General features: G+C 41.1%; 1 protein-coding gene across 1 annotated transcript; it reads right to left on the bottom strand.

Moving 5' to 3' along the window:
- Positions 1–8,187: 8,187 nt before the first annotated feature.
- dnajc1 (DnaJ (Hsp40) homolog, subfamily C, member 1) lies at positions 8,188–26,976 on the bottom strand. The gene is made up of 13 exons (XM_080440480.1): positions 26,728–26,976; positions 25,317–25,421; positions 23,263–23,309; positions 22,034–22,199; positions 20,584–20,669; positions 19,528–19,621; positions 19,343–19,427; positions 17,997–18,166; positions 16,455–16,574; positions 13,384–13,429; positions 10,215–10,448; positions 9,452–9,687; positions 8,188–8,676 (listed from the first exon to the last, which is right to left on the bottom strand). Exons 1-13 carry the CDS (start codon positions 26,860–26,862, stop codon positions 8,608–8,610), a joined length of 1,593 nt encoding a protein of 530 aa, XP_080296606.1. The 5' UTR covers positions 26,863–26,976; the 3' UTR covers positions 8,188–8,607.
- Between the last annotated feature and the right edge of the window lie 474 nt (positions 26,977–27,450).

Below are 27,450 nucleotides of genomic sequence, written 5' to 3'. Positions count from 1 at the left end.
CTGTCGCCTCTGTGTCCCTATAACGGCCAGGTGTTTTGCTGGTTCGTGGAGGAAGGGGCATTTGCAGATTGTTGGTTTTTGCACAAGCGGTCACTTTGGAATACATCTCATGGACAACACTTTCTTTTCTCGGGGCATGCATAAGCCCTCGTAACGCAGTCACAATCGCCTGTGTTCCCCTCGCGCTTGCTTTATCACTCTGTAAGACGTGGCTACAGCTTCACATGCCGCAAAAAGAGCCTGTTAGCACAAAAGCCCAAAATATGTCCTGGCTTTTGTAGCTTGTCTGTATAAACCTGCTATTTTTGCGCAAGCATCAGGTCTCACTGTTTTATCCTGCTCCAATATTTTCAGTGTCTCCAACAAGGTTGCATATGCGGTCACGCGTGAAATGGTGTACAACCCATCTTGTGGGGCATAATGACAACAAGTTACAGACCACCTCATCAACACCAAACAACGACTGGAACTGGAGAAATAATTAATTCGGGCAGATTATTTATTTGTACACATAGTTTTGGGTCATGTCAAAAGCCCATCCGTGCATCTCTAGCGTGTTGTCATCTTCTCTCCGTCTGCGCTGTGAACTCTCAATGAATGACCGAAACAATGTTTGGACCAAACCATGTAATCACACATTTGGAGCGTTGCGTGCGATGGACACAAGAGATAATTTTTATTTGTTACGTCAGTGGTTCTTAACCTGTGGGTCAAGACTCCCAGGGGGGTTCCCACATGATTGTGGGGGGACCCCAGATGACAGTGAAGTGACAATTTAAAGACTTTTAAAACCTTTTTGATAACAAAAAAGAAAAGAAAGCAAAGAAAAATCTAAATTAAGCATTAGACTATAATATAAAAACTGGTCAAACATTAGCCAATTTGTCAAATAAGGCGTGGCCAGGTGTTGTGAGCTTGTAGATCTGCCATTTTCACAATATTCATCTGTGGAACCGAGTCAAACTACATTTCATGCCTCGACTCCTACAATTCCAAATGCTTATCAGGGTGGGTGGTCCCCAGTTCAAATATGATTCTTTTGGGGGGTCAACGCCTGAAAAGTTTGAGAACCACTGCGTTACGTCATGATTGCATCTTGCATATAATACAAAATAATATATTAGGAAAAGTATAATTTGCTATAAGTTGAGTCCAGAGGTTGTTGTGGTTCGGAAAGGATCCTGAGTCCGCTATTTGAGGATCTCTGCTATTGCTATACACTATACCAGTGGTTCTCAACCTGTGGTCCAGGGACCACCAGTGGTCCTTGAAGGGATTCCAGGTGGTCCACAGCTAAATGATGGAGTTGGTAACCAAATGGACCCTTATCTTTAACTCTTGAGAGTTAAAGAGAGAGTTAAATTATTGTTAAACATCTGATTTACTTAATTTACAAGAGGTCTACACAATTAGAGATTGTAGAATAATTGTTATTTTGATCAACGTTTGCCTGTTGTCTCTCCTATGGTACCAACATCAATACAGCATGGAATTGTGGACAAAATATCATCCAACGATAACATTTTCTAAGTTTTGGGTCTGAGGCTAAATCTCATCAAATGGTGGTCAAATCCCGAATAAATAATGGACCTTGATATGAAAACCACAGCACTATATAACCATGTGGTAAGAATATATGCATTGTATTTACATTTTACACATTTTGGACTTTCAATAGTCACAATAAGCACAAGGACAGGGAAATAAATTAAATACTTTATTTGTTGTTTTTATTAAATGAGTGACCGACAGATTGCCAGCCAAATGTTGTTGAAAACACAATGGATTCAACTCATAAAACAGAGTTCTAACGGTCAGAAAAGCACATGGCGGGATTTGTGAGAAAGCCCACATTTTGACCCAAACTGACATCAAACACTCCAAACACAACAGAATGTGTAACAAACAAGTTTCATACAAAATAAAAAGTTCAACTCGTTGCACATCAGAGGCTTTTTTTAAAAACACGTAATATACTGAATATTTGCTCCTTGCAGGATTCCGCCTTCCTTCTAGAAGCTTGAGAGTATTATCAGTAAAAGATGAGCCCGATACTCTATGTCAGCGATTCCCAACCTGTGGGGGCGGGGCCCACTGGTGGTCCGTGAGGATATTGCAAGTGGGCCCCAAAATAATTGGCAAAACAGAAAGATCGTATTGATGATATAACATAAATATAAATAGGAACTTAAAGTATACTACCTTAGTTCCACTGATCATTAAAATAAACATGCTCTGAAAATGCCCACCCATCTGCCGTGTTAAGTGGTCAGATGGGTGGGCAGAGTATTTCAAGTGGGCCCTGATCCAGTAAAGGTTGGTAACCGCTGCAAACACTTTGTCGTATTAAAAAATGTGATAAAACTGAAAGGAGCCAATCTCGTTTATACGTCCAAATTAATTTCAATTTCATCCGTCCATCCGTTTGTCGAGAGACGTGATTGGACGGGGCTGCATGCTGTGTGTGGGGGGGGCGGAGCTAAGGCACAAAGATAATGTGAAAGCTGTGGGGGTCAGAGTTCATGATGGCTTTGTCATTCCTCACAACACCATGGAACAAACCTCTGAAATGTTCAACAGACAAACCACTAGGAGATGAAGGGAAACCCTCTGTATGGCGTCTCTCTGTCCCCTCAAACATCTTGGGGAGGTTCAGAAAACCTTCTGGCTTCCGTTGTCGTCAATCGTCGGGGCCAGAAACCTTGTATCTCCATATTTCTTTGCATATATTCCCGTAAATGAATGTCCTACGGAGAGTGATGAACAAAAGTAGCAAAAATAACAGATCTACAAGCTCATGATCTCGTCATGATCATGTAGATTAGCTATTACCGTTTGTTTTGTGATACATTTTGTGAAAGATGTCAAGTGTGTGTGTGTGTGTGTGGTGGGGTTTTATGAATATTTAACTAATGTTAAGTATTAAGAATTTGTGACTAAATGATAACTACATTGGATCCATTGGAACACAGGATTCTGGACATACAAGGTTTTCCGTCCAACAGCGATGATATGAATGTTCACAGGACGTGTACTATTATCGTCTCTATCAGGTGGAAACCTCATACGTCCAAAACTGTTATATAAAAATAGCTGATCTACTTGGATCTATACTAAGCTCACAAGGCCATTCGTGTTACTTTTGTGTGACACTATTGTATGTAGTGCATTCATTGTTGAAAAGTAGTGCATTAATTGACAAAGAAATACATGAAAAGTTTAAATATGGATATAAGAGGTTTCTGCCCGAGCTCAACAATATGTGTGAGTTTTTCTTCTAGTTCAGGCTAGAGGTTCTGAATTGTGACATCCCATTCATGCACTGAACTTCTATGGATTTTTCAGATCAGAACTATTTATCTGTTGTTCCTTTTTTTTGTCTTAGTGTCGTTGCTCTCCGACAGAAACCAGCTAATTCCATTATGCCGCTTTTGCATTTTTCTCATGAATCAGTGCTATTGAAGACCCTTTACGTCTGTGTGTTCACTGTGTTGGTAAAAAAGAAAATATTGAACCAATGCAAAGTATTAAAAAGCGCTTCTGACAAAACAAGCTAACTCTATTGTATCCTCAAATTGTCACCAAAGGGGGTGGAGTTAGCTGGTTTTGCTGAGTCCAGGCTCCACCCCCTTTTGACCTCCAACCTCATTGAGAGCTTGGAGGTCCATTTAGCTGTTCTTATCAATGATGAACAAAACCTCCTAACTCCACTTTATGCTTTGTTTTTTTCATTTCCTGAAAAATGAACATTTTGGAGTTAGCTGGTTTTTGCCGGACAGTAGAGATATGATAATTCAATTCAATTCAACTTTATTAAAGTGCCAAATCAAAAACAAGTTGTCTCACTTTACATATAGAGTAGGCCTAGAGACCTGGCATTGTTTTTTTTTGTTTGTTTGTTTGTATTATTTATTTTCTTCAGAATATGAAGTTACATGTTGAGGGGTCCCTATAATAGAACGCACCACCAAAAGTGTTTTCACTTGTGCCGATAGGGTGCGCCACAAACGTGAACAGTTGCACCATCTGTCGTACAACCTTTAGTTTTCCCTAAAGCTTCCTCGTGTCCTGACGGCTGCACCCCACGACTGACACATATCTGGATAGGCAACCCAGCCTGGCGGAGATTCTCTAGTCATTTATTCTGTAGCTGTCATGGCTGCCAGTTCCCACCTGATGTCGTGCGGGAGTTCAGACTGCTCCAGATTGTACTGAATAACTGCTAGCTTACATAACGTCTTCAGACTAGGACTCAAGTCTAGCATGTTGTGTCTGTATCCTCTAGAGAGGATGATACGATCTCCCACCATGCAACAGGACATACAAGTCATCTGAAACGAGGGTATCCCCTTGGGCTCAACCTTCTTCCAGGAAAAGGTCTCTGGATTCAATTTCCACAGATCATTGAAAGTTTGCTCCAGATGACTGTTGTATCCACCAAATATGTAGAGCTCTCCATTGTAAGCAAAGGCTGCAGGGCTCCAGCGTCCTTTTGGGAGAAGCTGTGTAGAAGGCGTGCTCAGCTAGAAGTTGGTCTCTGTGTCAAACACTCTAATGTTGTAGTTTTCGTTCTGGTTCCCTGTTCCACCAAATACAAACATCTTTGTCCCGATGATGGTGGCAGAGTGATGTGATGAAACAGGTGGTGGAGTGCTTGTGGTGTTAATTAAAGACCAGACCATTGTGGTGGTGTCCAACTTGTAGATGTCATTAGTGTGTCCAGTCAGCTGGTTGTATCCTCCATAGATATACTGTACATGACCTTCCCCAAGACACAGGCTGAGTGGTCCCTCCTCCCCTCTGGAACTGTCCCAGAAACCCTGGGCTTGACCCAACTGTGGGTGTCGACATCAAATGCATAAAGCATGTTGGAGTTGAGACCCCGGAAATATATAAAATAATCTTCCTCTATCTGAAAATCCACTACACCCCCCCAGATGTAGACAACATTTTCTATAAGCACAGCTGTGTGGTTCACACAGTTGGAGGGAACCTCAGGGGTAAGTTCTCCTCTTCTAGTTGTCACAGGAGGCAACTTAATCCATCTCAAAGACACTGTATTGAAGACATTCACTGCAATCTGGTCCCTGTCATTCAAGTCACAGTACCCTCCAAAGGAGTACAGATTGTGTTCCACTGCTACAGCAGCATTGAAGGATCTCTTTGTTCCTCTGTTCAGATGCAAGGTCCAGTGCCACATTTTGGACAACAACAAATCAGATGAAAGTGAAGTCTTCAAGTCTCTGTAAAACAATGCAGTGATGTTCCACATGTTAACACTTATATTGATACAGCCACACAAACACAAACTCCATATTTGGGCAAAACTAAGATCATATTGATGACATCAGTGTGGAACTCCTTTTTGGACAGACATACTCTGATCTCATATCCTGGATGGAAGGCGGTTTGAGGTTATAAAACACAACAACAAAAACAACAAAGTTGTAGTTTTTGATTAGTATCAAGTAGATTAGTAGATTAGTAGTTTTGTTCCCTACCGCACTTATTGTACTGTAAGTCGCTTTGGATAAAAGCGTCTGCTAAATGACTGTAATGTCATCTTCTCTCCGTCTGCACTGTGAACTCAATGAATGACCCAAACAATGTTTGGACCAAACCATGTAACGGACGGTAATCACACATTTGGAGCGTTGCGTGCGATGGAGACAAGAGAGAATTTTGATCTGTTACGTCAGTGGTTCGGGACTCCCAGGGGGGGTCCCCAGATGACAATGAAGTGACAATTTAAGCACTTTTAAACCCTTTTTAATTACAAAAAAGAGAGAGCAGAGAAAAGAAAAATTACTGCATCAAAATAAATCAATAAACTATACTATAAAAACTGGTCAAACTTTAGCAAAATAGTCAAATAATATAAGAAAAGGGCGTGATGAGACGTTTTCACAATTTATCTATGGAACCGAGTCAAACAAAATGTCATGCCTCGACCTCAGGGTGGGGGTTCCCAGTTCAAATATGATTATTTTGGGGGGTCACAGCCTGAAAAGGTTGAGAACCACTGCGTTACGTCACGATTGCATCTCACAGATAATACAACATAATATATTAGGAAAAGTATCATTTGCTATAAGTTGAGTCCAGAGGTTGTTGTGGTTCGGACAGGATCCTGAGTCCACTATTTGAGGATCTCTGCTATATACTATACCAGTGGTTCTCAACCAGTGAGTGGTCCTTGAAGGGATTCCAGGTGGTCCCCAGCTAAATGATGGAGCTGGTAACCAAATGGACCCTTATCTTTAACTCTTCAGAGTTAAAGAGTTAATGTATTGTTAAACATCTTATTTACTTAAATTACAAGAGAATGTAGAATAATTGTTATTTTGATCAACGTTTGCCTGTTGTCTCTCCTATGGTACCAACATCAATACAGCATGGAATTGTGGACAAAATATTATCCAACGATAACAAAATATTCTAAGTTTTGGGTCTGAGAGGCTAAATCTCATCAAATGGTGGTCAAATCCCAAATAAATAATGGACCTTGATATGAAAATCACAGCAATACTACCAATGTCTTATTGATACTGCCAGCATGTGCGAAGAATATATGCGTTGCGTTTACATTTTACACATTTTGGACTTTTAATAGTCGCAATAACACAAATGCACAAGGACAGGGAAATAAATTAAATACTTTATTTGTTGTTTTTATTAAATGAGTGACCGACAGATTGCCAGCCAGATGTTGTTGAAAACACAGTGGATTCAACTCATAAAACAGAGTTCTAACGGTCAGAAAAGCACATGGCGGGATTTGTGAGAAAGCCCACATTTTGACCCAAACTGACATCAAACACGACAGAATGTGTAACAAACAAGTTTCATAAAAAATAAAAGTTCAACTCGTTGCACATCAGAGGCTTTTTTTTAACACGTAATATACTGAATATTTGCTCCTTGCAGGATTCCGCCTTCCTTCTAGAAGCTTGAGAGTATTATCAGTAAAAGATGAGCCCGATACTCTATGTCAGCGATTCCCAACCTGTGGGCCCCAAAATAATTGGCAAAACAGAAAGATCGTATTGATGATATAACATAAATATAAATAGGAAGTTAAAGTATACTACCTTAGTTCCACTGATCATTAAAATAAACATGCTCTGAAAATGCCCACCCATCTGCCGTGTTAAGTGGTCAGATGGGTGGGCCCGAGATTTTTAAGTGGGCCCTGATCCAGTAAAGGTTGGTAACCGCTGCTCTACGTTTAATATTTGCTGAAAAGACAAAATAATTCACGTCCAGATTGGGTAACAGACAGTATTTACAAATTAAGAAGCAAACACTTTGTCGTATAAAAAAATGTGATAAAACTGAAAGGAGCCAATCTCGTTTAACCCATTAAGACCGGGAACGCATCTGTCATTTTCAGATTTCTTTGGCTATTCAAAAATAGCAGATATACAAGCTGTACGAGCTTGTAGATCTGCTATTTTTGAAAAATCATGAGAATATGCGAATCTTTGAATATATATTTTTTAAAGCGAACAGGTGTAAAATATTTTGTTCCTGGGACCCCCAGAAGATTTTTTATTTTTATTTTTCAAAAATATCAGATCTACAAGCTCATAGCGAGGCACTCGGTGCCGCACTATGAGCTTGTAGATCTATTTTTGAGTAGCCAAAGAAATCTAAAAATGACACAGATGCGTTCCCGGTCTTAATGGGTTAAACGTCCAAATTAATTCAACTTCATCCGACTGATTTGAGCGGAGCGCCGTCTGTCCGTCCATCCGCTTATCGAGAGACGTGATTGGACGGAACTGCATGCTGTGTGGGGGGCGGGTGGCGGAGCTAAGGCACAAAGATAATGTGAAAGCTGTGGGGGTCAGAGTTCATGATGGCTTTGTCATTCCTCACGACACCATGGAACAAACCTCTGAAATGTTCAACAGACAAACCACTAGGAGATGAAGGGAAACCCTCTGTATGGCGTCTCTCTGTCCCCTCAAAGATCTTGGGGAGGTTCAGAAAACCTTCTGGCTTCCGTTGTCGTCACTCGTCGGAAACTCTTCAGAAACCTTGAATCTCCATATTTCATCTTTGTAAGTTATTCTGTAAATGCCCTACGGAGAGTGTTGAACAAAAGTAGTGAAAATAGCAGATCTACATGCTCATGAGCATGTAGATCTGCTATTTCCGTTCGTTTTGTGAAAACGAACGGAAATGTTATGAATATTTAACTAATGTTAAGTGTTAAGAGTTTGTGACTAAATGATAACTACATTGGATCCATTGGAACACGGGATTCTGGACATAGAAGCTTTTCCTTTTCAGGATTCAAAAGCATCAAAAGTATCAGATCCACAAGCTCAAAACGTGTCGCTTCACGCCACGTTTCGAGCTTGTAGATCTGCTACTTTTGATGCTTTTGTGTGACGCTGTAGATGATCAAGTAGGGCGCTCAATTTACGAAATAAAAACCACAAAAAGTTAGAATATGGAGAGAAGAGGTTTCTGCCCTACGATATGGAGGTTCATAGGAGCTTCTGGCTTACATAAGGTTCCTGTATTTTTTCCATATGAAGGTTCCTGTGTTTTCTTTCCATATGAAGGTTCCTGTGTTGTTTCCATATGAAGGTGAAGTCAGCTCTTGGCTTGTTTTCTCCTCAGCACCAATTCAGCTAGCAGCTTGTATCTGATCATACAGTCCTCCTGTAGAACACACACACACACACACACACACACACACACATACCGTTAGAACTCCAACTTTTGGGGGCCAAATTCTGGTGCAGCAATTCAAAAGCCCATTCATTTTTCCCATAGAGATTTCCGAAAATATTGATATTAATTATTTTAAGCCTTGAACCAAGCCATCCAGGCTCCTGGTTTATCATGACCATAACACATTTGATTCTGTGTAAAAAATAATATTTGAATATTTAATTATACAATATACTATCTTTAATAAATACCCTTTGTTTTGCGGTTTTCAAATAGCTTGTATATCTGCTATTTTTGAATAGCCAAAGTGTAAAATAATGCTTTTTTAGCTCAAATCAAAAAGTGACACAGATGCATCCCAGGTCTTAATGGGTCTAAATAGCTTTTTTTCTGGAGAGATCTGATGTTTACAGTGAGAGAACACTATGCAACTTGTTGTTCTTGAATGCGCTCGACCGTAAGCCACGCCAAAAACACACGACAACAAAGAAGCTACTAAAATGCGTGATTTAAAGCAAGAACCATAGGTGCGGGTTTTTAACTGTGGCGGATCCGTTATGGAGTTATGGAATTTCTGGACTGTACCACTCGCCCTAGGATATCATAACGTCATAATAAAGGTAAGAATAACGTGGGGTGAAATTCCCCTTTAAGTATACAGTACTTTTGTGCACAGTAATGAGCGGGAGGAATATCTGTCTAGTTTACATTATAATGAATTGTCTCAAGATTTCGAAGGGGGGAAAAAATATAAAAATCAGACCTTTGTCTTGCCAGGCACCAGCTTGGCAATGCGGTCCCAGCGCTGGGCTGTTCCTCTGGGGTTCTGCTGTAGAGCTAACTCCAACAACCGCTGCTGGCTCTGAGTCCACACCACCTCCTCCTCCACCGCCGCCTCCTTCTTCACCACCTCCTTCTTCACCACCTCCTTTTTCACCCCGTCCTCGTCCTCCTCTTCCTCCAGGGCTGTGGGGTCAAAGTCGCCCTGTCTTCTGCGACCTTTAAAACAAGGCAGGGGCAACGGACCGTTTTTAAAATACTGGATCTTCAAATAATGTGAAAAATACATTACTTATTGTCTATGAAAATGCCAAATCATAACATATGTTCCCTTATGGGATTATAAGACACCAAAAATATCAATAAACAATATCACATTCACTTCTTGGAAACTGCAAGAATAAAAACAAAAATATTTGGTTAATACGCAAAAACTAAAATATTGTCTCCGAGTGTAATAATAACATTGCGGTGTTGTGCGGGAATCTCCCGCATTAGAAGTGCTGCATTGGTTCATAAGGTAGCAGGATAATGTAGTTATGTGTCCCGTGGATGGTTTGTTTGATGGTTGGAGACGCATCTTTGACAAAAAACAGTGGTTCTCAAAGTACGGTCCGGGACTCGCCAGGGGTCCTTAAGGGAGTTATGGGGATCCGTGGACCAAACTGGGGGAGGATAATGTGATGTAAATAGAAATGGACCCCCTTACGGGTCCATTTGGTCCGATTCCGGATCCCAGGCCTTACCTTTCGCCTTCACTCCTCTCCTCCTGATGACCTGTTGACCCTCCTCCTCCACCTCTTCCTCCTCCTCCTCCTGCTCTTCCACCTGGTCCTCCCCGCCAGCAGGAGGCGCAGGAGCAGGGGCAGCAGGAGGTTCTGGTTCTCTGTGTGTCATCAGGCTGTCTGGCACACACCCAGGCCCCGCCGCCCTCGCTGACATCACCGACTTCCCCTTCAGCTCTGAAAGCTTGACCAATCCTGGAGCAGGACAAGACAGATGGCAACCATGACACCACAATAGACACGTCTCTCCTTAAAACACACACAATAGCTAAATTCCATTCCCCAAAGCTCGGTCACTCGCTCACTCTCCTCGCTTCCTCCACTCGCGCCTAAGCCCCGCCCCTGCGAGGAGCCGAGGATTATTTGCGAGGACGGAGTGGTCGACCGGTTGCCCTCAAAGGATCGGACTGCACTCAGCGTCATTTCAAAGCGACGGCAAATTCCGCGATCACTTATGACGTCTCAAACAGCTGGACCAGAGCACCAGAGGCGTGGATGAAAATATACATGCATAGAATAATATGCATAAGAATAGACAATTCATCAATGTGGATGGCCACATTGTTATCTTTATAGTTAACATTTTGTGCAAAACCATTTATTCATGAAATAGTGAACGAAGCGCCAGGATGAGCAAATTTACATTTATGAATTAAATCCTGACTCGTCCCTCTTTTTGCTCGTACAGTCCCCAGACCCCCCCACCCCCCGCAGCAGTCCCGCACGGCACTGCTGCTTATAACAGCCAACATATATTACAGAGTATGTCTGACTCTGAATTACATCATTCATGCAGGGTGGCCATACGTCCTCTTTTACCCGGACATGTCCTTTTTGGGGGGCTGTCTGGGGGGGTTTTATAAAATCCTTCAAATGTCCAGGGTTTTGAGAGTTTGGGTGATATCCCCCCCACTTCTGGGACGAAGAAAAAAGAAAAAAACTCAGACGATTTTGTGATTTTGCCTGATATTGTTTGATGGCGAAATAAATTATGACTGATAGACATGAAAAAGACCCTTCACAGCTAATAGAGAATTTAAAATTTTAAGAATCGGTTCAGAATTGAATGAGTACGGCTATAGTTAAATAGCGTAAAGTGTCCTCTTTTTGGGAATTCAGAATATAGTCTATATATAAATACAATACATTATTTTAAACATAATCTTTGTCACAGTAATTTATAGTAGTCCATGCACTGCATTGAGGCATGCACGGAGAGAAATGAACCATCAGCTTTTGAGACAGAATAAGTGTGCACAATACATTACAATGTATATAATTGTATTATACTTTATATCATACAACACAATAAAGCCAGTGGCTTGTTGCGTCTTTTCAGTTAATTTACACTGTGTGTGTGTGTGTGTGTGTGTGTGTGTGTGTGTGTGTGTGTGTGTGTGTGTGTGTGTGTGTGTGTGTGTGTGTGTGTGTGTGTGTGTGTGTGTGTGTGAGATGCGCAACGAGTGATCGGCAGGGGCGAAGGGGGGGCAGCCGGTGTTTTCGGCATGGTTTCGGGTTTCAAGCATTGTTTGTGTGGCCACATGTGGAGGAGGACCATGTATACGTCACGGGAGAAGGGGAAAAAAAAAAAAAAAAACGTGTACACGTGATGCGGAAGTCTGCCGCGAGGAGCTGTGGAGGCAGCTTGAGCGTACACTTGATGTACACTCGCTCAATGCGGAAGCGGAGAGCCTCCTCGCCTCCTCCACTCGACTCCACTCGCCTCCTCCATGAAGCAAATGAACAATTGGACTCCGACTACTTCCGGTTCGAAGTCGGAGTGACCGAGTGGGAGTGAGCGAGTGGCCGAGATTTTCGGTATTGGAATTTGGCTAATCTCAGCCACTCGCTCACTCCCACTCGGTCACTCCAGCTTGACCCGGAAATAGTTTGAGCCCAATTGATCATTTGCTTTTTGGAGGAGGCGAGTGGAGGGGCCGAGTCGGCTCTCACTCGATGGAGCGAGTGTACATGACGTGTCGGCTCGACCACTCTTCACATCTCTCGCGGAAGACTTCTGCATCACGTGTACACGTTTTTTCTCCCATATTACACACACACGCTTACGCTTAGCTAAAAAGCATTGCTGTATCGGTTTGTTGAAGAGAGACACATTTTCATAATGCTGAATTATAGAGCTTCCGCTGATAAAGTAAAGAAAGGACCACAACAAGCTGCTGGCTTTATTGCGTTGTATGATATTAGAATAATACAACTATATACATTGTAATATATTGTGCAATTTGCGCACACTTCATCTGTCTCAAAAGCTATTAAAGCATAGTTTCTCTCCGTGCATGCCTGAATGCAGGGACTGCAATTATAATGACTAAGACATATTATTAAAATAAAGTATTGTATTTATATGTGGACTGAACATGTAATATGATGTAATTCACAGTCAGACATACCTCAACTCTGTTACATTGGCAACAGAGTGCCGTGTTGCGGGACTGTCGTGGGGGGGGGGGGTCGGGGGGGTGGACAAGTGAGACGTCATAAGTGATCACGGAATTTGCCGTCGCTTTGAAATGACGCTAGAGTGCATTCCGATCCTATAAGGCCAACTGGTTGACCACTCCGTCCTCACATTCAATCCTCTCCTCCTCGCAGGAGCGGGGCTTAGGCGCGAGTGGAGGACGCGAGGAGAGTGAGCGAGTGTGAAAAGTGTGGGGTTTTGGAATTCAGCTCTAGTGTCCTTGTTCTGGGGAGAACATTCGATCTGCAAGCTCACAGCGCATCCGTGTTTGGATCTTCTAGATCAGATATTTTCTGAGACATTTGGTGTTGAGGCGCTAGGCTCTACACACAAAACTTCAAATAATCTAAAATGGGTCGGTTTGTCTGTGTCTGTGTGTGTGTGTGTGTGTGTGTGTGTGTGTGTCCAGGGCTAACGTCACAAACGGATAAAATGGGCATATTTTGTGGATATTTACGAATGGTGATTAATCATAGTTAATCAAAGCTAAACTGTGATTAATCTGATTAATCTTTTGACAGCCCTAGTAGTTAAATAATGTCAGGTTATTTATAGTCATACTGTATGTTCATTATGTGTTAGTAGTTTAATTTACAGTAAGTCACACTGTATGTGTATGTGTATGTATGTGTTCACACAGTCATACAGTACCTGAAATGTTGACACACTCTTTAAGCTGCTTCACTTTGGACGTCACCTGAAACATACAAAACATCAGTTAAGAGTACTTACAAAACATACAGTACATATAATACAATACATGCTGTACATAATACAAGACATCACACCCAGTTATGAGTACAGTACATACAGTATACCTGTTTATTACATGCTTGATTCTGATTGGTCAATCGCTGAATTCAGCGGTGTGTTATTTCTGGGTAATGACCGATGGGCTCAATAACAGACCGCTGTCTAATCAAAGACTCAGAGCACCATTGCTGCGCTGCTTGATTTTATGCTGTATCCAACATGACAGCCATGTAAACAAACACACCATGTCATATACAACTAAACGTTGCTCTCAAGAATGTTTTTGAAAACATTTGAAGCGAGACCTAGACAATGCAAACCAAAACATTTATTCTATTTGATCAACAATTCCTTGTTTTCCGAGGCGACCGTGTCCGCCCAGCGCAACACTTATTACCTGTTAATGGTTAACTGTTAATTTTAGAATTGATTTTAAGATTTTTCTTATGACCTTTAAAGCTGTGAATGGACAGGCCCCCCTTTATATTTCTGCCATGCTGGAACCTTATAGGCATGTACGCAGCCTCAGATACTCGGATAAGCCCCTCCTGGAGACCCCCACACCCCAGCAGCTCATCACAAACGGTGGAAGAGCTTTTGCAGTCCGGGCCCCTAAGCTTTGGAACGCCCTACCTGTCACCCTAAGACGTGCAAAATCATTATCATCTTTTAAAACTCTTCTGAAAACGTATCTCTATGCTAAGGCCTTTTCTTAAATTTTACTGTCACTTTTGTTTTATTTGAGTATATCTGTATGTATTTTGTGCCACTTGCTTTATTCTCTAATCGTCCGTAATAGCTTTTATCCAAAGTTTTATCATGATTGTTCTTTTTATTCTGCTCTGTAAAGCACTTGTCTGGAAATGCGCTATATAAATAAATTCATTATCATTATCACTTATGGAATACTTGCATTGCTGTAAGCAAGGGAATACTTTGTTTGTTGTTACTTTTGGGTCAATGTATTAATGTATTTATTAAGTAGCCGTGTAATAAGCGGGATAATTGACCACCAACAGGGGTTTGATTTTTTAGACTAGTCACCCTTTTCAAGGCCTCCAGAGTTTGCAGGTCTGCCTTCAGTCCACTCAAAAGTATGCTCCTATTTATGTTAGTCATTGAAAAATTACAATGCATATGGGAGTATAGTAATATTAAACAACACATGGTAATATACTTAAGAGACATTTGTCATTTTGAGCTGTTAAAAAACATCTGCTTGGCTGGTGAGCCCAAAAAAAGGGACGTTTGTTCCATGTTAAACACATTCAATACAATTATAAATGAATCCATGATACAGTACCATGTATCTATAAAAAAAAACTCTAGTACTGCTGGTTTTATCTCCTACAAGGTCCTCTACACAGTAAAATCCTGAGTGTTAATTTAACTCTGAGTATAAACGGAACCAAAATGGACCCGTAAGGGTCCATTTGGTTCTATTTATACTCTCTCAAGATTTACAAATGGATAAATTAACACTGAGGATTTTACTGCGTAGTACTGCTGGTTTGTAGCTCTACATATGATGGACCTTTAAAGATAAATGCTGTTGTCCTTTAGACTGCTAGTCTGTTTATTTGCATTATCTGGTCTGTACAGTAATGTGTGGTTACATTTATGTTTCATTGTGTTTTATTGACTATATTATTTGTTCTTCTACTGTGTTTGTGTTTTATTTGCTTTTAACCTGATTGATGCGTAACTCCCTGAAGAGGTCTTGCCTTTTGCCAGGCGACAGTTAGAATGCCTTCTTAGGCTACGTTTAGACGAGGACGATCAGAAGAGAAAACGACAAAGTGCCGTACCGTCGTCACTTTTAATTTGGCATCTACACGGAGACGCTCCAGTGAGTTCTAATGCTGTAGTGTGCATGCCAGGTGGCTAGGTGGCGGTGACGTGTCTTCTTCCTATCAGCTGTTTGTTTGGATGCCATGTCCACTTATTATAAGCGACTTTAGGCTTGTTTCTAAAGTGTAGTTGCTTATCTGGACTTGTTTCCTAATGTTGTTTAAACCAGTGGTTCTTAAACATCTTAATGTCAAATTATGTATTTGACCACAAACCCCCCCCTTCTGAAAATATTTTGTGTCAGGGACCCCCATACAAGATTTGTGTTGTTAATATTGTTAACATGTTTCAAAAATGTTCCAGAATGACCTCTTTTTATTTTCTCAAGATTATTTTTTCTTCTTTTTTTGAAAATAGATCTACAAGCTCACACCGCGTTGCATCGCAACGCGTTGTGAGCTTGTAGATCTGCTATTTTCAAATAGCCGTAGCCAAGTCGCTTCTTTTGAGTTTTCATAAACTTGGTTGCTTATTTCTCTCCCAGAATCTGGCAACACTGGTTAACACTAATTTTGCACGTTTACACGGAGACACGAGGCGCCGCGTTTTCAAAGTTCTCCACCCTGGAAGGTGGTTTCACTTTGTTGCGTTTTCAACCTCTGATAACACCGTTCCCGTGTAAACGGACGGCACATCTGATACTTTATTTTGCCGTTTTCTGCAGAGACGGTCCTCGTGTAAACGGCACCTTAGTTGGTCTTGCCTGGTTAACCCATTAAGACCTGAGGCCGATTCTACAAAATGTCTTCTAAATCCGAACAGTTTTTTTTTTAAACCTATGTTGCTATATCAGTGGTTCTCAAACTTTTTTTCATGTCAAGGACGCCCAAAAAATGTATTTGGACGCGGACCCCCATCTCAAAATATGTTGTTCCAGGGACCCCCAGAAGAAAAGATTTGAGTTACAAATGTTCGCTTTAAAAATATATATACATTCAAAGATTTGCAAAAATGTTCACGATTAAAAAAAAATAGCAGATCTACAAGCTTGTAGATCTGCTATTTTTGAATAGTCAAAGAAATCTAAAATGACACAGGCGCGTTCCCGGTCTTAATGGGTTAAATAAAAGGTTTAACCACTTGCAATAAACAAATAGATAATAAACGTCAGATCTTACTTCAGAGACGGATCTTCCCAGTTCGTGAGCGATCTTCTCCCATCGCCCAGGAGTTCCTCCAGGGAACTTCTGCATGCATCTACTGAGCATGCTCAGTTCATCCTCCGTCCACTCTGAGGACTGACCGACAAATGAACGTGTTACATGGATTCATTTATTACGTTTATTTACTTTCATTCTGCACTCCATTTTGACACTTTTGCATTTTTTCCCATAAATCAGTGCTATTTAACACCCTTTAGCTACGTCTGTGTGTTGGTAAAAAAAAAAATTGAACAAATGAAAAACATAAAAAAGTGCTTCTGACAAAACCAGCTAACTCCATTGGACTCTCAAACTTTCTGCTGAACCAGCTAACAAAGGGGGGTGGAGTTAGCTGGTTTTGCTGACTCTAGGCTCCACCCCCTTTCAGCTGTTCTCATCAATGATGGACAAAACCTCCTAACCCTGAAAAATGAACATTTAGGAGTTAGCTGGTTTCTGCCGGACAGCAGAGATGTGCATCTTAGTCTTTATAAACCTATATGTATATAGTGAGTACATAAACCTTGTTCTTATGGCAAGTAAGCATATGATCCGTCTTAATCATTATAACCCTTTTTTACATGGCTCTGAGAATGTCTATTAAGATGTGTCAATGGCTGGAAGCATCTTACACATCAGTGCACTCTGTGCTATTTTTTTTGAAAGAGCAGATTGGCTATGCTTGGATGTATGGAGGTGTATCTGTGTACATATATTGCCATGTGTGTACTGTGTACATATCTTACCAGAAGCAATGCATGGACACTATGACCTCTATGTGTGTACTGTGTACATATTTTATCACATTACAACCTCCACTCTTCTGATGTTTTTATATTGACTGTTCCTCATGCTCTTTCAGAGCGGGGTAAAAAAAATACAAACTTTTCAAATGTGCTGCCCCCTTTACTTGGAATACCCTTCACAAAGATGTGAAGCCATCAGAACTCATCCCTTAAGCATGGAAGTATTGGAGTTTAAGAAAAGTACCCTTTTCGTGTGTTGTGTGTGTGTGTGTGTGTGTTTGTCTATCTGTTCTGGGTGCCGGCTTATTGTGTTCTTGCTTTATAATAACTTTAGTTAATGGTCAGAACATATGGTATGCGTTTTGCTAAACAGCACTATGTAACTTTTTAACAACTACAGTATATAGCATATTATGTCCCAAAGAATTATAAAGTTACGTGTTTAAGCAATAATAATCATCCTTGCATAAATGTATAGACTCAGGGGGGTCCCTGCTAGGGGCTTGACTGCGTTACTATGTATAGGGGAGACAATAGTGCTGCTTTAAGTCTTTAAGTTTGTAAATACATCCTTAGTTTTTTGTACATTTGTTGTCTTGACTCCTTCTTTTTCACAGCTTTTAATTTATTTTCACACCCCACATCCCCTAGAGTCTAGACCAACTGTCGTAAGCGGTCGTAACAATTACATAACATATTTTCTGTTCATGAATCTACAGATTACATAATAATAATTTTTAGCGGATAAATCTACAAGTCAAAAGACAAATACCTTTTTCTTGGCGCCCTTCTTCTCCTCCAGCCAATCGTTCATCTGCTCCTCGATCTCCTCAATGGACGCGCCCTGATCATAGCTCTGGTAGGCCCCGCCCACCTGACCTCCTGACTCCTCGTATACAGGAAACTCCACCTTGGTCTTCTTCACCTTTGGACGCTTCTCTCCTGCAAGGCGAACAGGAAATGATGTCGCGCAAACAGGAAATGATGCGGTACGTCGTGAGCTTGGAGTAACGCGCCAAAAAAGCACAGATCTACAAGCTAACAACGTTGCTATGCTAATGTAAGATACTATTCTATAACACAGTGGTTGTCAACCTTTTCAGGCCGCGACCCCCCAAAATAATCATATTTGAACTGGGTACCCCCCAAAATAATAATTTTTCAACTGGGGACCCTCCAAAATAATCATATTTGAACTGAGGACCCCCCAAAAATAATCATATTTGAACTGGGGACCCTCCAAAATAATCATATTTGAACTGGGGACCCTCCAAAATAATCATATTTGAACTGGGGACCCCCCAAAATAATCATATTTGAACCGGGGACTCCCCAAAATAATCATATTTGAACCGGGGACTCCCCAAAATAATCATATTTGAACTGGGGACCCCTGACCCTGACAAGCACTCGGAATTGTAAGAGATAAGGCATTACATTTAGTTTGACTCGGTTCCACAGTGAAAATAGCAGATCTACAAGCTCACAACGCCTTGTGAGCTTGTAGATCTGCTATTTTCACAATGTTTGCCTTTTTCTTATATTATTTGGCAATTTGGCCAATGTTTGACCAGCTTTTATAGTATAGTTTGTTGATTCATTTCTTTTTAGGTATTAGGTATTAAGAGTCCTTAAATTGTCACTTCACTGTCATCTAGGGACCCCCCCACCGACCCACAGGTTGAGAACCACTGCTATAACAGATCTACAAGCTAAAAACGTTGCTATACTAGAGTAAGATCCTATTCTACAGCAGATCTACAAGCTACAATTTAGGCATTTTAGCAGACACTCTTAACTAGAGCGCCTTACAATGCAAAGCAAGGTAAACACATACAGTACATCAAATGCAGAGAGACAGTAAACTAGGATCACCAGTAAACCATGAACATAGCATCTGACTCTAAACGACATACTGTCATAAATAATTATCTGTACATTGAAACTGCAGATTATTATCTGTGATAGCATATTGTTTACATTGCCAACAACGTTGCTATGCTACTGTAAGATACTATTCTGTAAAGAGATCTACTAGCTAACAACGTTGCTATGCTACTATGATATACTATTGTCCAGCCGTACTACAATGGAGTAATGTTTGTAAAAGTTGATTACTTGGAACGATTTCCTCTTCCTGTTCAGCCTCTTCTTTCAATCTCTGCTTCATCACTTTGTATTCCTCGTAGTACTGCTTCACTTCCTGTAACACACACACATGCACACGCACACACTCCTTCATTAATCTGTGAGAGGGAGTGACTTGACATTACGAGCTAAGTGGAGAGGCGGGGCTACAGTACCTGGATGGTCTGTGGAAGGGACTTGATTGACAGGTAGAGCCAGATGCTGACTTTGAGTGGCAGGATGTCCTGCCAATGAGGTTTATCGCACAATCTAACACACAACACAACAACAAAAAAACTACGCATTACAAAACGAACACAATACACATTATGAAACAATAGCTGTCTGTCTGTATACCTGTCAGCCAGTCTGTCCTGTAAGTGTCTGAGCCCCATAGACAGTACCTTTATTTGACCCAGACAAAGCAGTCTGTCTAGGCCCGTTTTCCAATCCAATCAGATTCATTTGGCTACATTAAATGTCACCAGTGCTACATTCAGCATAGGCTGACTCTACCCCTGAACTGTGATTTGATGAAATCACATTATAATGATGTCCAACCGTGACGTTACACATGACTGTCATTTTGTTGTCAGGCAGAAACCTCTTACTGTATCTCCATAATATTCTAACTACTTGTGTTTTGTTTTGTACATTAACGCCCTACTTGATCTTACTACAGCGTCACACACAAGTACCTAAAGTAGCAGATCTACAAGCTCGGCCCCATTTAGACCTGGACATTCATCTGTGTAATTTTTTGATTTTTAGCTATATAGCACATTAGTTCTCAAAATGTACTTTGGCTATTCAAAAATAGCAGATACACAAGCTCATAGCGAGTCACTTCGTGCCGCGATATGAGCTTGTAGATCTGCTATTTTTGAAGAATCGTGAAAATTGGTGCAAATCTTTGAAGATATACATTTTTAAAGCAAACATTTTTAACTCAAATCTTTGCTTCTGGAGGGTCCCTGGAACAACATATTTTGAGATGGTGGGGGGGGGGGGGTCGTGGCCAAATGGTTTGAGAACCACTGACATAGAAACATAGGTTTTTCAGAAAACCTTTTTACTGGATTTACAAGACATTTATAGAATCGGGTCCTCGGGTCTAAATGGGTTAATATCCTTAGACCTTTTGAACCCTTCACACTACTAGAGGATAATCTCGCCCAATATTCACTCCTGATCTAGGGTCGGTCTGTCTGTCTGTCAGCCAGTCTGTCTACCTGTCCTGGAGGTTTCTGGAGTCGTCTGTTGTTCTGGAGTTTAACTTCTTCTTCTTCTCTTTCTTCTTCTTACTCAACAGTTCATCCTGTTACACACACACACACACACACACACACACACACACACACACACACACACACACACACACACACACACAGTCAGTGTGAAATTTCGATTTCGATTCTCAATTCAAAACCAATACTTTGACAATCCTCTGAAAATGTAAATCATTCAATGTTCAATATCACTTTAAAAAAACTAGCCATGTTTTGAATGTGGAATATAAGTTGCAACTTGCTACCTTGAAAAAAGGAGATACAAAGTTCAATAAGGTCAGACTACAGACATCCCTTAAATTTAGAATCTGGCCACGGGTAAGCAGAACAGTGGACATCGTTGCTCTTGTCTTTATGTTTTTTGTTTTTAGGTCATTTGTTATTCTTTGTGTTATAATGTGTGTCGCATGCAAGGCTGCTGTCACAAGACACATTTCAGTGAAAGCCGACAATAAAGTAGTATTGTGTCATTATTGTGTTATTACCTGCTGATCCTTTATGACTGATGTAAAATCAGTTAGCTTGCAGTAGGGACAATAGTCCCTCTAGCCTATAGATACATGTCTGTGAGGAAGCAGCCAATCGGGTGCACGCTATCCACCCGGGGTATGGGATGTACACAATAAACACTCCCGTCTGATATCAACTGCAAACACACAACTATTGCATCCTAGTTAGCATGTATAACAGATTTTCTAGTGACAACACTGTCTTGTCAAAATAAGTCTTGTTGTCATTAAAGGAGATTAATAACGACTGCAACAACATGTCTCTTCGTCAACAAGCAACACTGACAGTGAACGAGTGAGTGACAGAGAGAAGACAGAAAGAGAGAGAGAGATGCAGGTAGACATACAGTAAGTGTGTCCTAACACTTGCTTTTAATGAGGACAGAGACGGATTCCTGCTAGAGTTCTCAAATTCTGCCCGACCCTACGTTTTCGGCCAAAATCTATGCTAATTAGTCGGGCCGGGCCGAGCCTTTGGTTCCGTGAAGAAAAAAAATCTATTACCGGCAAAAAAGAAATGCCCCTAGCTGCCTAACGGTAAGGCAAACGGAAATGGCAGTGGATGTGTTGGATGCACCTCTAAGTGAACTTTACTGTTGGAAGTGGAAGTTTGTCACTGTCCAACCTTCCTAGCGGTGACAATGGCCAAGACTCAATCGAAAATCTGCGAAAGTTGCCATTTTCAAGATGTTTTGGCCATTATCTCTGGAACGGAAGGTCCAATCTGCTCAGTTCAAAGCTTGTTGGATGCGTGACTTTGAGGATGACATCTTTTCGGGGTTTTCGGGCCTAAAAGTATGGTAATTGTTCGGGCCGGGCAGAGCCTCGGGCCGGCCCAGTAGGACCCAGTTAGGGCCCTACTGGGCAGTGCGGATGTCACTCACCAGTTGTTTCTCCAGGTAAATGGACCAGATGACGGCGTAGTGTCCCACAGTGAGGATGAGGAAGAGCAGGAAGCCCAGCTCAGCGTTGCTCATCTTCCTCACTCTGCGGTAGTAAAACATTGGCTGCCTCCAGTCTGGAAGGCCATTCACCAGGATGTCGTCATACCTACACACACAAACACACACACTGTTGAACAAGGCCTGAACACCGCATGTCACCAGGCTGTCCAAGTGTTCCACACTGGAACACTTTATTTTGACAGCCTGTTTTTCCTTATATTTGGATTATAGCCCTCCATGTGGATTGTTCCCTGGTCAATGAGAACTACTTTTCCTTTGTGGATCTACCATGTTGCTGTTTATATGCTGTTCTGCATAGTAGTGTATATATGTCTGTCATTTAATGTCACTATGAATTGAGTACAAAGGACCCCAATGGAAATAAGCCAAAGGCTTTCTTCAGTGTCTTGGGTTTTTTAATTCCTATTAGCTGACCTTGTATTGAACTGTGCTTTTTTTCTGCAAACTTCTAATAAAGTATTCAATCAATCTATCATGTCCAACCTCATGCACACACCTTCTGCTTATAATGCTGTGCGTACTGTTATTACATGGCTTGGTTGAACGCTTGATTCTGATTGGTCAATCGCTGAATTCAGCGGTGTGTCATTTCTGGATAATGACCACTGAGCTCAATAGCAGGTCGCTGTCTAATCAAAGGCTCAGAGCACCTGCTGCGCTGCTTGATTTCATGCTGTATCCGACATGACAGACATGTAAACAAACGCAGAATGTCATTTACAGCTAAACGCTGCTCTCGAGAATGTTCTTGAGAACATTTCAGATGAGAAATAGATAATGCAGTAACTGAAAATTGATTCTATTTGCTCGACACTTCCTTGTTTTCCGAGCCGACCGTGTCTGCCCAACGCAACACAGATGGAATACTTTCATTACCGTAAGCAAGGAAATACTGCGTTTTGTTGTTACTTTTGGGTCAATTTGTTAATTTATTTATTAAGTAGCCGTGTAATAAGCAGGATAATATACCCCATACCGGCCGTTGTTCATAAATAACCCCCTTCAGGATGATTAAACACCTCGGCTTTTGCCTCTGTGTTTAATCATCCTGTCAGGGCGGTTATCGGGAGTTATCGGGGGCACAACAGAACAGAACCCACCAAACAGAACAGAAGTGTTTCCTACAATCTTTCCATTCGACAACTCACCTCTGTCTCCGTTCTTCATCCTTCAGAACTTCATAGACGGACACCAACTATAAACACATTAATATGTAGTATTATGATTTTTTATTTTATCTGAACCGAAACAGTAGTATTTCTGCACGTTAAGGTTCCATCATCCTACATGCGGTTACAAAAACCGTAGGACAAACATATACGTGTATTTCTTTCATTATGTTGCATTAAACGTAACTCACAACGAGCACCCGCTTATTGTAAAGTTACACAATACATGCAGTGACGGTAGTCAGTCATTCAAGTAATTTTTTAGCCCGTTGTTTTGGAAAATGTTTATAACATTTTGAAAATGATATAAAATTGGCCCCAAACAGTGCAGTCCCCAGGGTTAATCATAATGAGTTTAATTGTAAACAGGTGCTGACGAGGGTTAAAACCACTAAAGCCCTCAAGACTTAGTAAACTGGACCGGAGTTGGCTCTGTTAGTACTTTTGACCGTTTTTTAATGTCTACATGTAGATCTGCAATTTTTGGCTAATGTTCCCCTAGAATATTGATGCCTGGGTTCAAATAGGTTAAGTGATGTTAATATTGACGGTGATGCAGCTTGAACAACTGGTCCCCAAGCCTGCAGGCTGCCAACAGTCTGGAGACTGAACTGAACATATTTACACTGCACTTATCTACATTAAAACCACTTAAAACACTATATATATATACTTAGTCGACCCGGGGTCCTCCAGGGCTCTGTACTAGGTATTCGTAGTGCTTGCATGTGCATGGTGAAAGCTACATGACAAAACATGAAAAACACAGCGTCAGGTGTGAACGATACATTTGTGTGACGTTGTTCAAATCTCTCTTGGCCAATCTACAAGGTCGTAGATCGGCTATCTTTGCCAAATCTTGCGTCTGGCAAAAAGTCTGTGAAGATTACCTTTTTCGCAACATTGTATCCAAAAAAAATAAAAGGTACCTACCTACAGACGTTTGCAAAATAGTCGGAAGGGAAAATGTAAGCGACGGGGTGGTGCGTTTAAATCGCTTATTTAGTCAGCCTGTGCCATGTTTTCCCATAATAGCCGAATCGGGAGCAGAACTAAACACCTGCCGTCGGGAGGGCCCATCCGGGTTGAATAGGAAAACATGGTGACTAAATGGGCTGATTTAAACGGTTGTTTCAACCCCGTCGTTTAAATGTTACTTTCACTGACTTTTGCGGGACACAACCTTTGCTGGGACCCTAAGAAGCGGGGAGTGAGGCTGCAAAGTCTGATTTTCAAGCATCATGTGAACACACAGCGCACAAAGAAATACATGCTTTGATGGACATTACGGTCTATCTTTGATTCTGATACTCTGAAAGGCCAAGAAAACCAATTAACCCGTTCCAATCCGGGACGCATCTGTGTCACTTGAGATTTCTTTGGCTATTCAAAAATAGCAGATATACAAGCTCATAGTGCGGTACCGAGCTTGTAGATCTCCTATTTTTGAAAAAAAAATAGCTCAAATCTTTGCTTTTCTCAAAATATTTTTGAGATGGGGGTGGGGGTCCACGGCCAAATATATACATGTTTTTAAAAAAAATGGATTTAGAAGACATTTGTAGAATCCCCAGAAGCAAATATTTGAGTTACAAATGTTCGCTTTAAAAAATATGCATTCAAAGATTTGCAAAAATGTATAATTTTATCATAAAAAAAAAAAAAGCAGATATACAAGCTCATAGTGCAGCACTTGGTGCCCCACAATTTTTTTAATAGCCTAAGAAATCAAAAAATGACACGGATGTGTTCCCGGTCTTAATGGGTTAACCCATTTAGACCTATACGTTGTTATACCTTTCAAACTGGGAACGCCTCCGTGTCATTTTAGAGGCAGCGGGTCACTTCATGCCGTGCTGTGAGCTTGTACATCTGCTATTCATGAACATTTGATAAGTGTGAGAACTACCAAATCCGCCTCAGGTCTAAACGGGTTAATGCTGTCATGGTAACTCGCTGTGGCGGTAACTTGTCGTCGACGTTGTATCACCACGGCAAGTGGCGTCACGGTGATGTGCAGTCATCATGGTTACCTGTCTGAACTGCGTCTCGGCGTTCTCCTCATCTTTGTTCTTGTCAGGATGCAGGGTGAGAGTCAACCGCCTGTACGCCTTCTTGATGTCTGTGGAGGACGCATCCTACATATACACACACACACACACACACACACACACACACACACAGTTATATCCACATAACTCTCCACATAGAGAGAGAGAGAGAGAGGAGAAATAAGGAGAGTTTTTCATTGCCATGTCGCACAAATGCTTGCTCAGGGTGGAACAATGCAGGGACTATGCTCTGAGACAAACTTTAAAGTGTCTTGAGACAACTTGTTATGATTTGGCACCATAATAAAATTGAACTTGTGCCGTTACTTTAAGTTAAAGTGATGCTATTCTGATACCGTTCCTTTTTCTCGTCCTGTATCTGCACCGTTTCTTTTTTTTATATATCCGTTTATTGGGTCTTTAAGATTTAGTTTTTCCTTCTAAAAAATAAAAGCCCCTTACAGTGACATCACAAACATTCATATTGCGTGGCTATAAAAAAACAGATGCTACCAATGACAACACTATATGAACTATATGTCACTGACTGACTGCCTTCTGTTAATAAGAGACCAGACCACACACCACTAGCCTGTGTGTGTGCGCACACACACACACACACACACACACACACACACACACACACACACACACACAAAGCTAGTTGCATTGTGGTGGATGTGAGGGCAGCAGCTGCTACATTATCTAACACGCTGACATGAAACGTTGAGTTACACAAATTATGAATTAATACATGATTAAGTAATAAAATGCACCTGGGGGGCCGTTTAGGAACTGATAGAATTTGTGTGGAATCTCTTATTCATGATAAAAGTCATAAGGCAATACATTATAAAGTAATAGCAGTGGTGTAAGGAACTAAGGACATTCACTCAAGTACTGTACTTAAGTACAATTTTGAGGTATTTTTTACTTTACTGAAGTATTTCCAATTTTCAATACTTTTACTTCTACTCCACTACATCTCAGAGGCAAATATTGTACTTTTACTCCACTACAATGATTTGAAAACTTTAGTTACTAGTTACTTTGATTAAAAAACATACATTAACCACTTCAGCCCTATTTACATTTTGGCCATTTGATAAATAATGAGTACTTTCTACTTCTGGTAGCCTACTTTAAGCACATTTTGATACCAAAATCCACTGCTTATTCATCATAAAAGTCATTCAGAAATCCATTATAAAGTAATAGAGTATTATTAGACCTGAGGATTGGAGAGGGTAGAAATTCTGAGGGAACTCCTCCACCACCAGGTCAATGATACTTTTACTTGAGTAAAAAAAATGTGAATACTTTCTCCACCACTGATTATTCATTACAAAAGTCATAGAGTAATCCATGATAAGTAATAAGAGTAGTATTAGACCTGAGGAACGGAGAGGAACTGGTAGAAATTCTGAGGGAACTCCTCCACCAGGTCAAACAGCTCCATGTCGTACTGTTCCCAGCACGCAGCGCGGGGCGGGAACGCCGCCAGCAGCAGCACGCAGCACAGCAACATGACGCAGCATTCAGTAACAAATATCAACACTTAGTTAAAGATCATATTAATGAGGATTTACTGGAACAAACACTATGGAGCTGAAACTCAACTGATGATGCTCTCTGCCAGCTCAGCGGCACTCTGACGTCACGTCCTGTACCAGTGTTGCCAGGTTTTGGCCCTTAACCTCGCTTCACCAGGTTTTCTTTCAGCAGCTGCGGGAAGCCCTGGTTTCTATTAAGAATCAACCAGTGTGGTCCGGTTCAAAGCCCGCCTACTGTATCCGTTATTTGCACGGATGACATAAACGTTTCCGTATCCGGTATAGACCCCGGCCGGATCAGCAACCTGGAAAGCAACTTGATCCCTGTCTAGGTTTGGCGAGAGAAATAAGCAACCACGTCATGAAAACAAGCCAAACGAAGAAACTATTTTATAAGAAATACTATAAGAGAAGAATAAATACAAATACTATGATAATAAAAAAATACTGTAAGAAACAATTGTAAGAAACAAACGAACGCACTCATAGGCCACATGAGCAATCACGTTGGCTATTTAAAAAAAATATTTGGGTGGATTTTTTTTTAATATTTTTGAAACATT

Source organism: Gymnoscopelus braueri (genome assembly GCF_963280865.1).
Source record: "Gymnoscopelus braueri genome assembly, chromosome: 10".
Lineage (NCBI taxonomy): Eukaryota > Metazoa > Chordata > Actinopteri > Myctophiformes > Myctophidae > Gymnoscopelus > Gymnoscopelus braueri.
This window is presented reverse-complemented; position numbering and strand designations above follow the sequence as displayed.

Coding starts and splice junctions, on each gene's coding strand:
- dnajc1 (XM_080440480.1), bottom strand. CDS start 26,862: ATGTTGCTGTGCTGCGTGCTGCTGCTGGCGGCGTTCCCGCCCCGCGCT. Junction 10,449..13,383: donor AGAGTGTGTCAACATTTCAG/GTACTGTATGAC, acceptor GTCCTGCTCCAG/GATTGGTCAAGCTTTCAGAG. Junction 8,677..9,451: donor TGGTGCCTGGCAAGACAAAG/GTCTGATTTTTA, acceptor TGTGTTCTACAG/GAGGACTGTATGATCAGATA.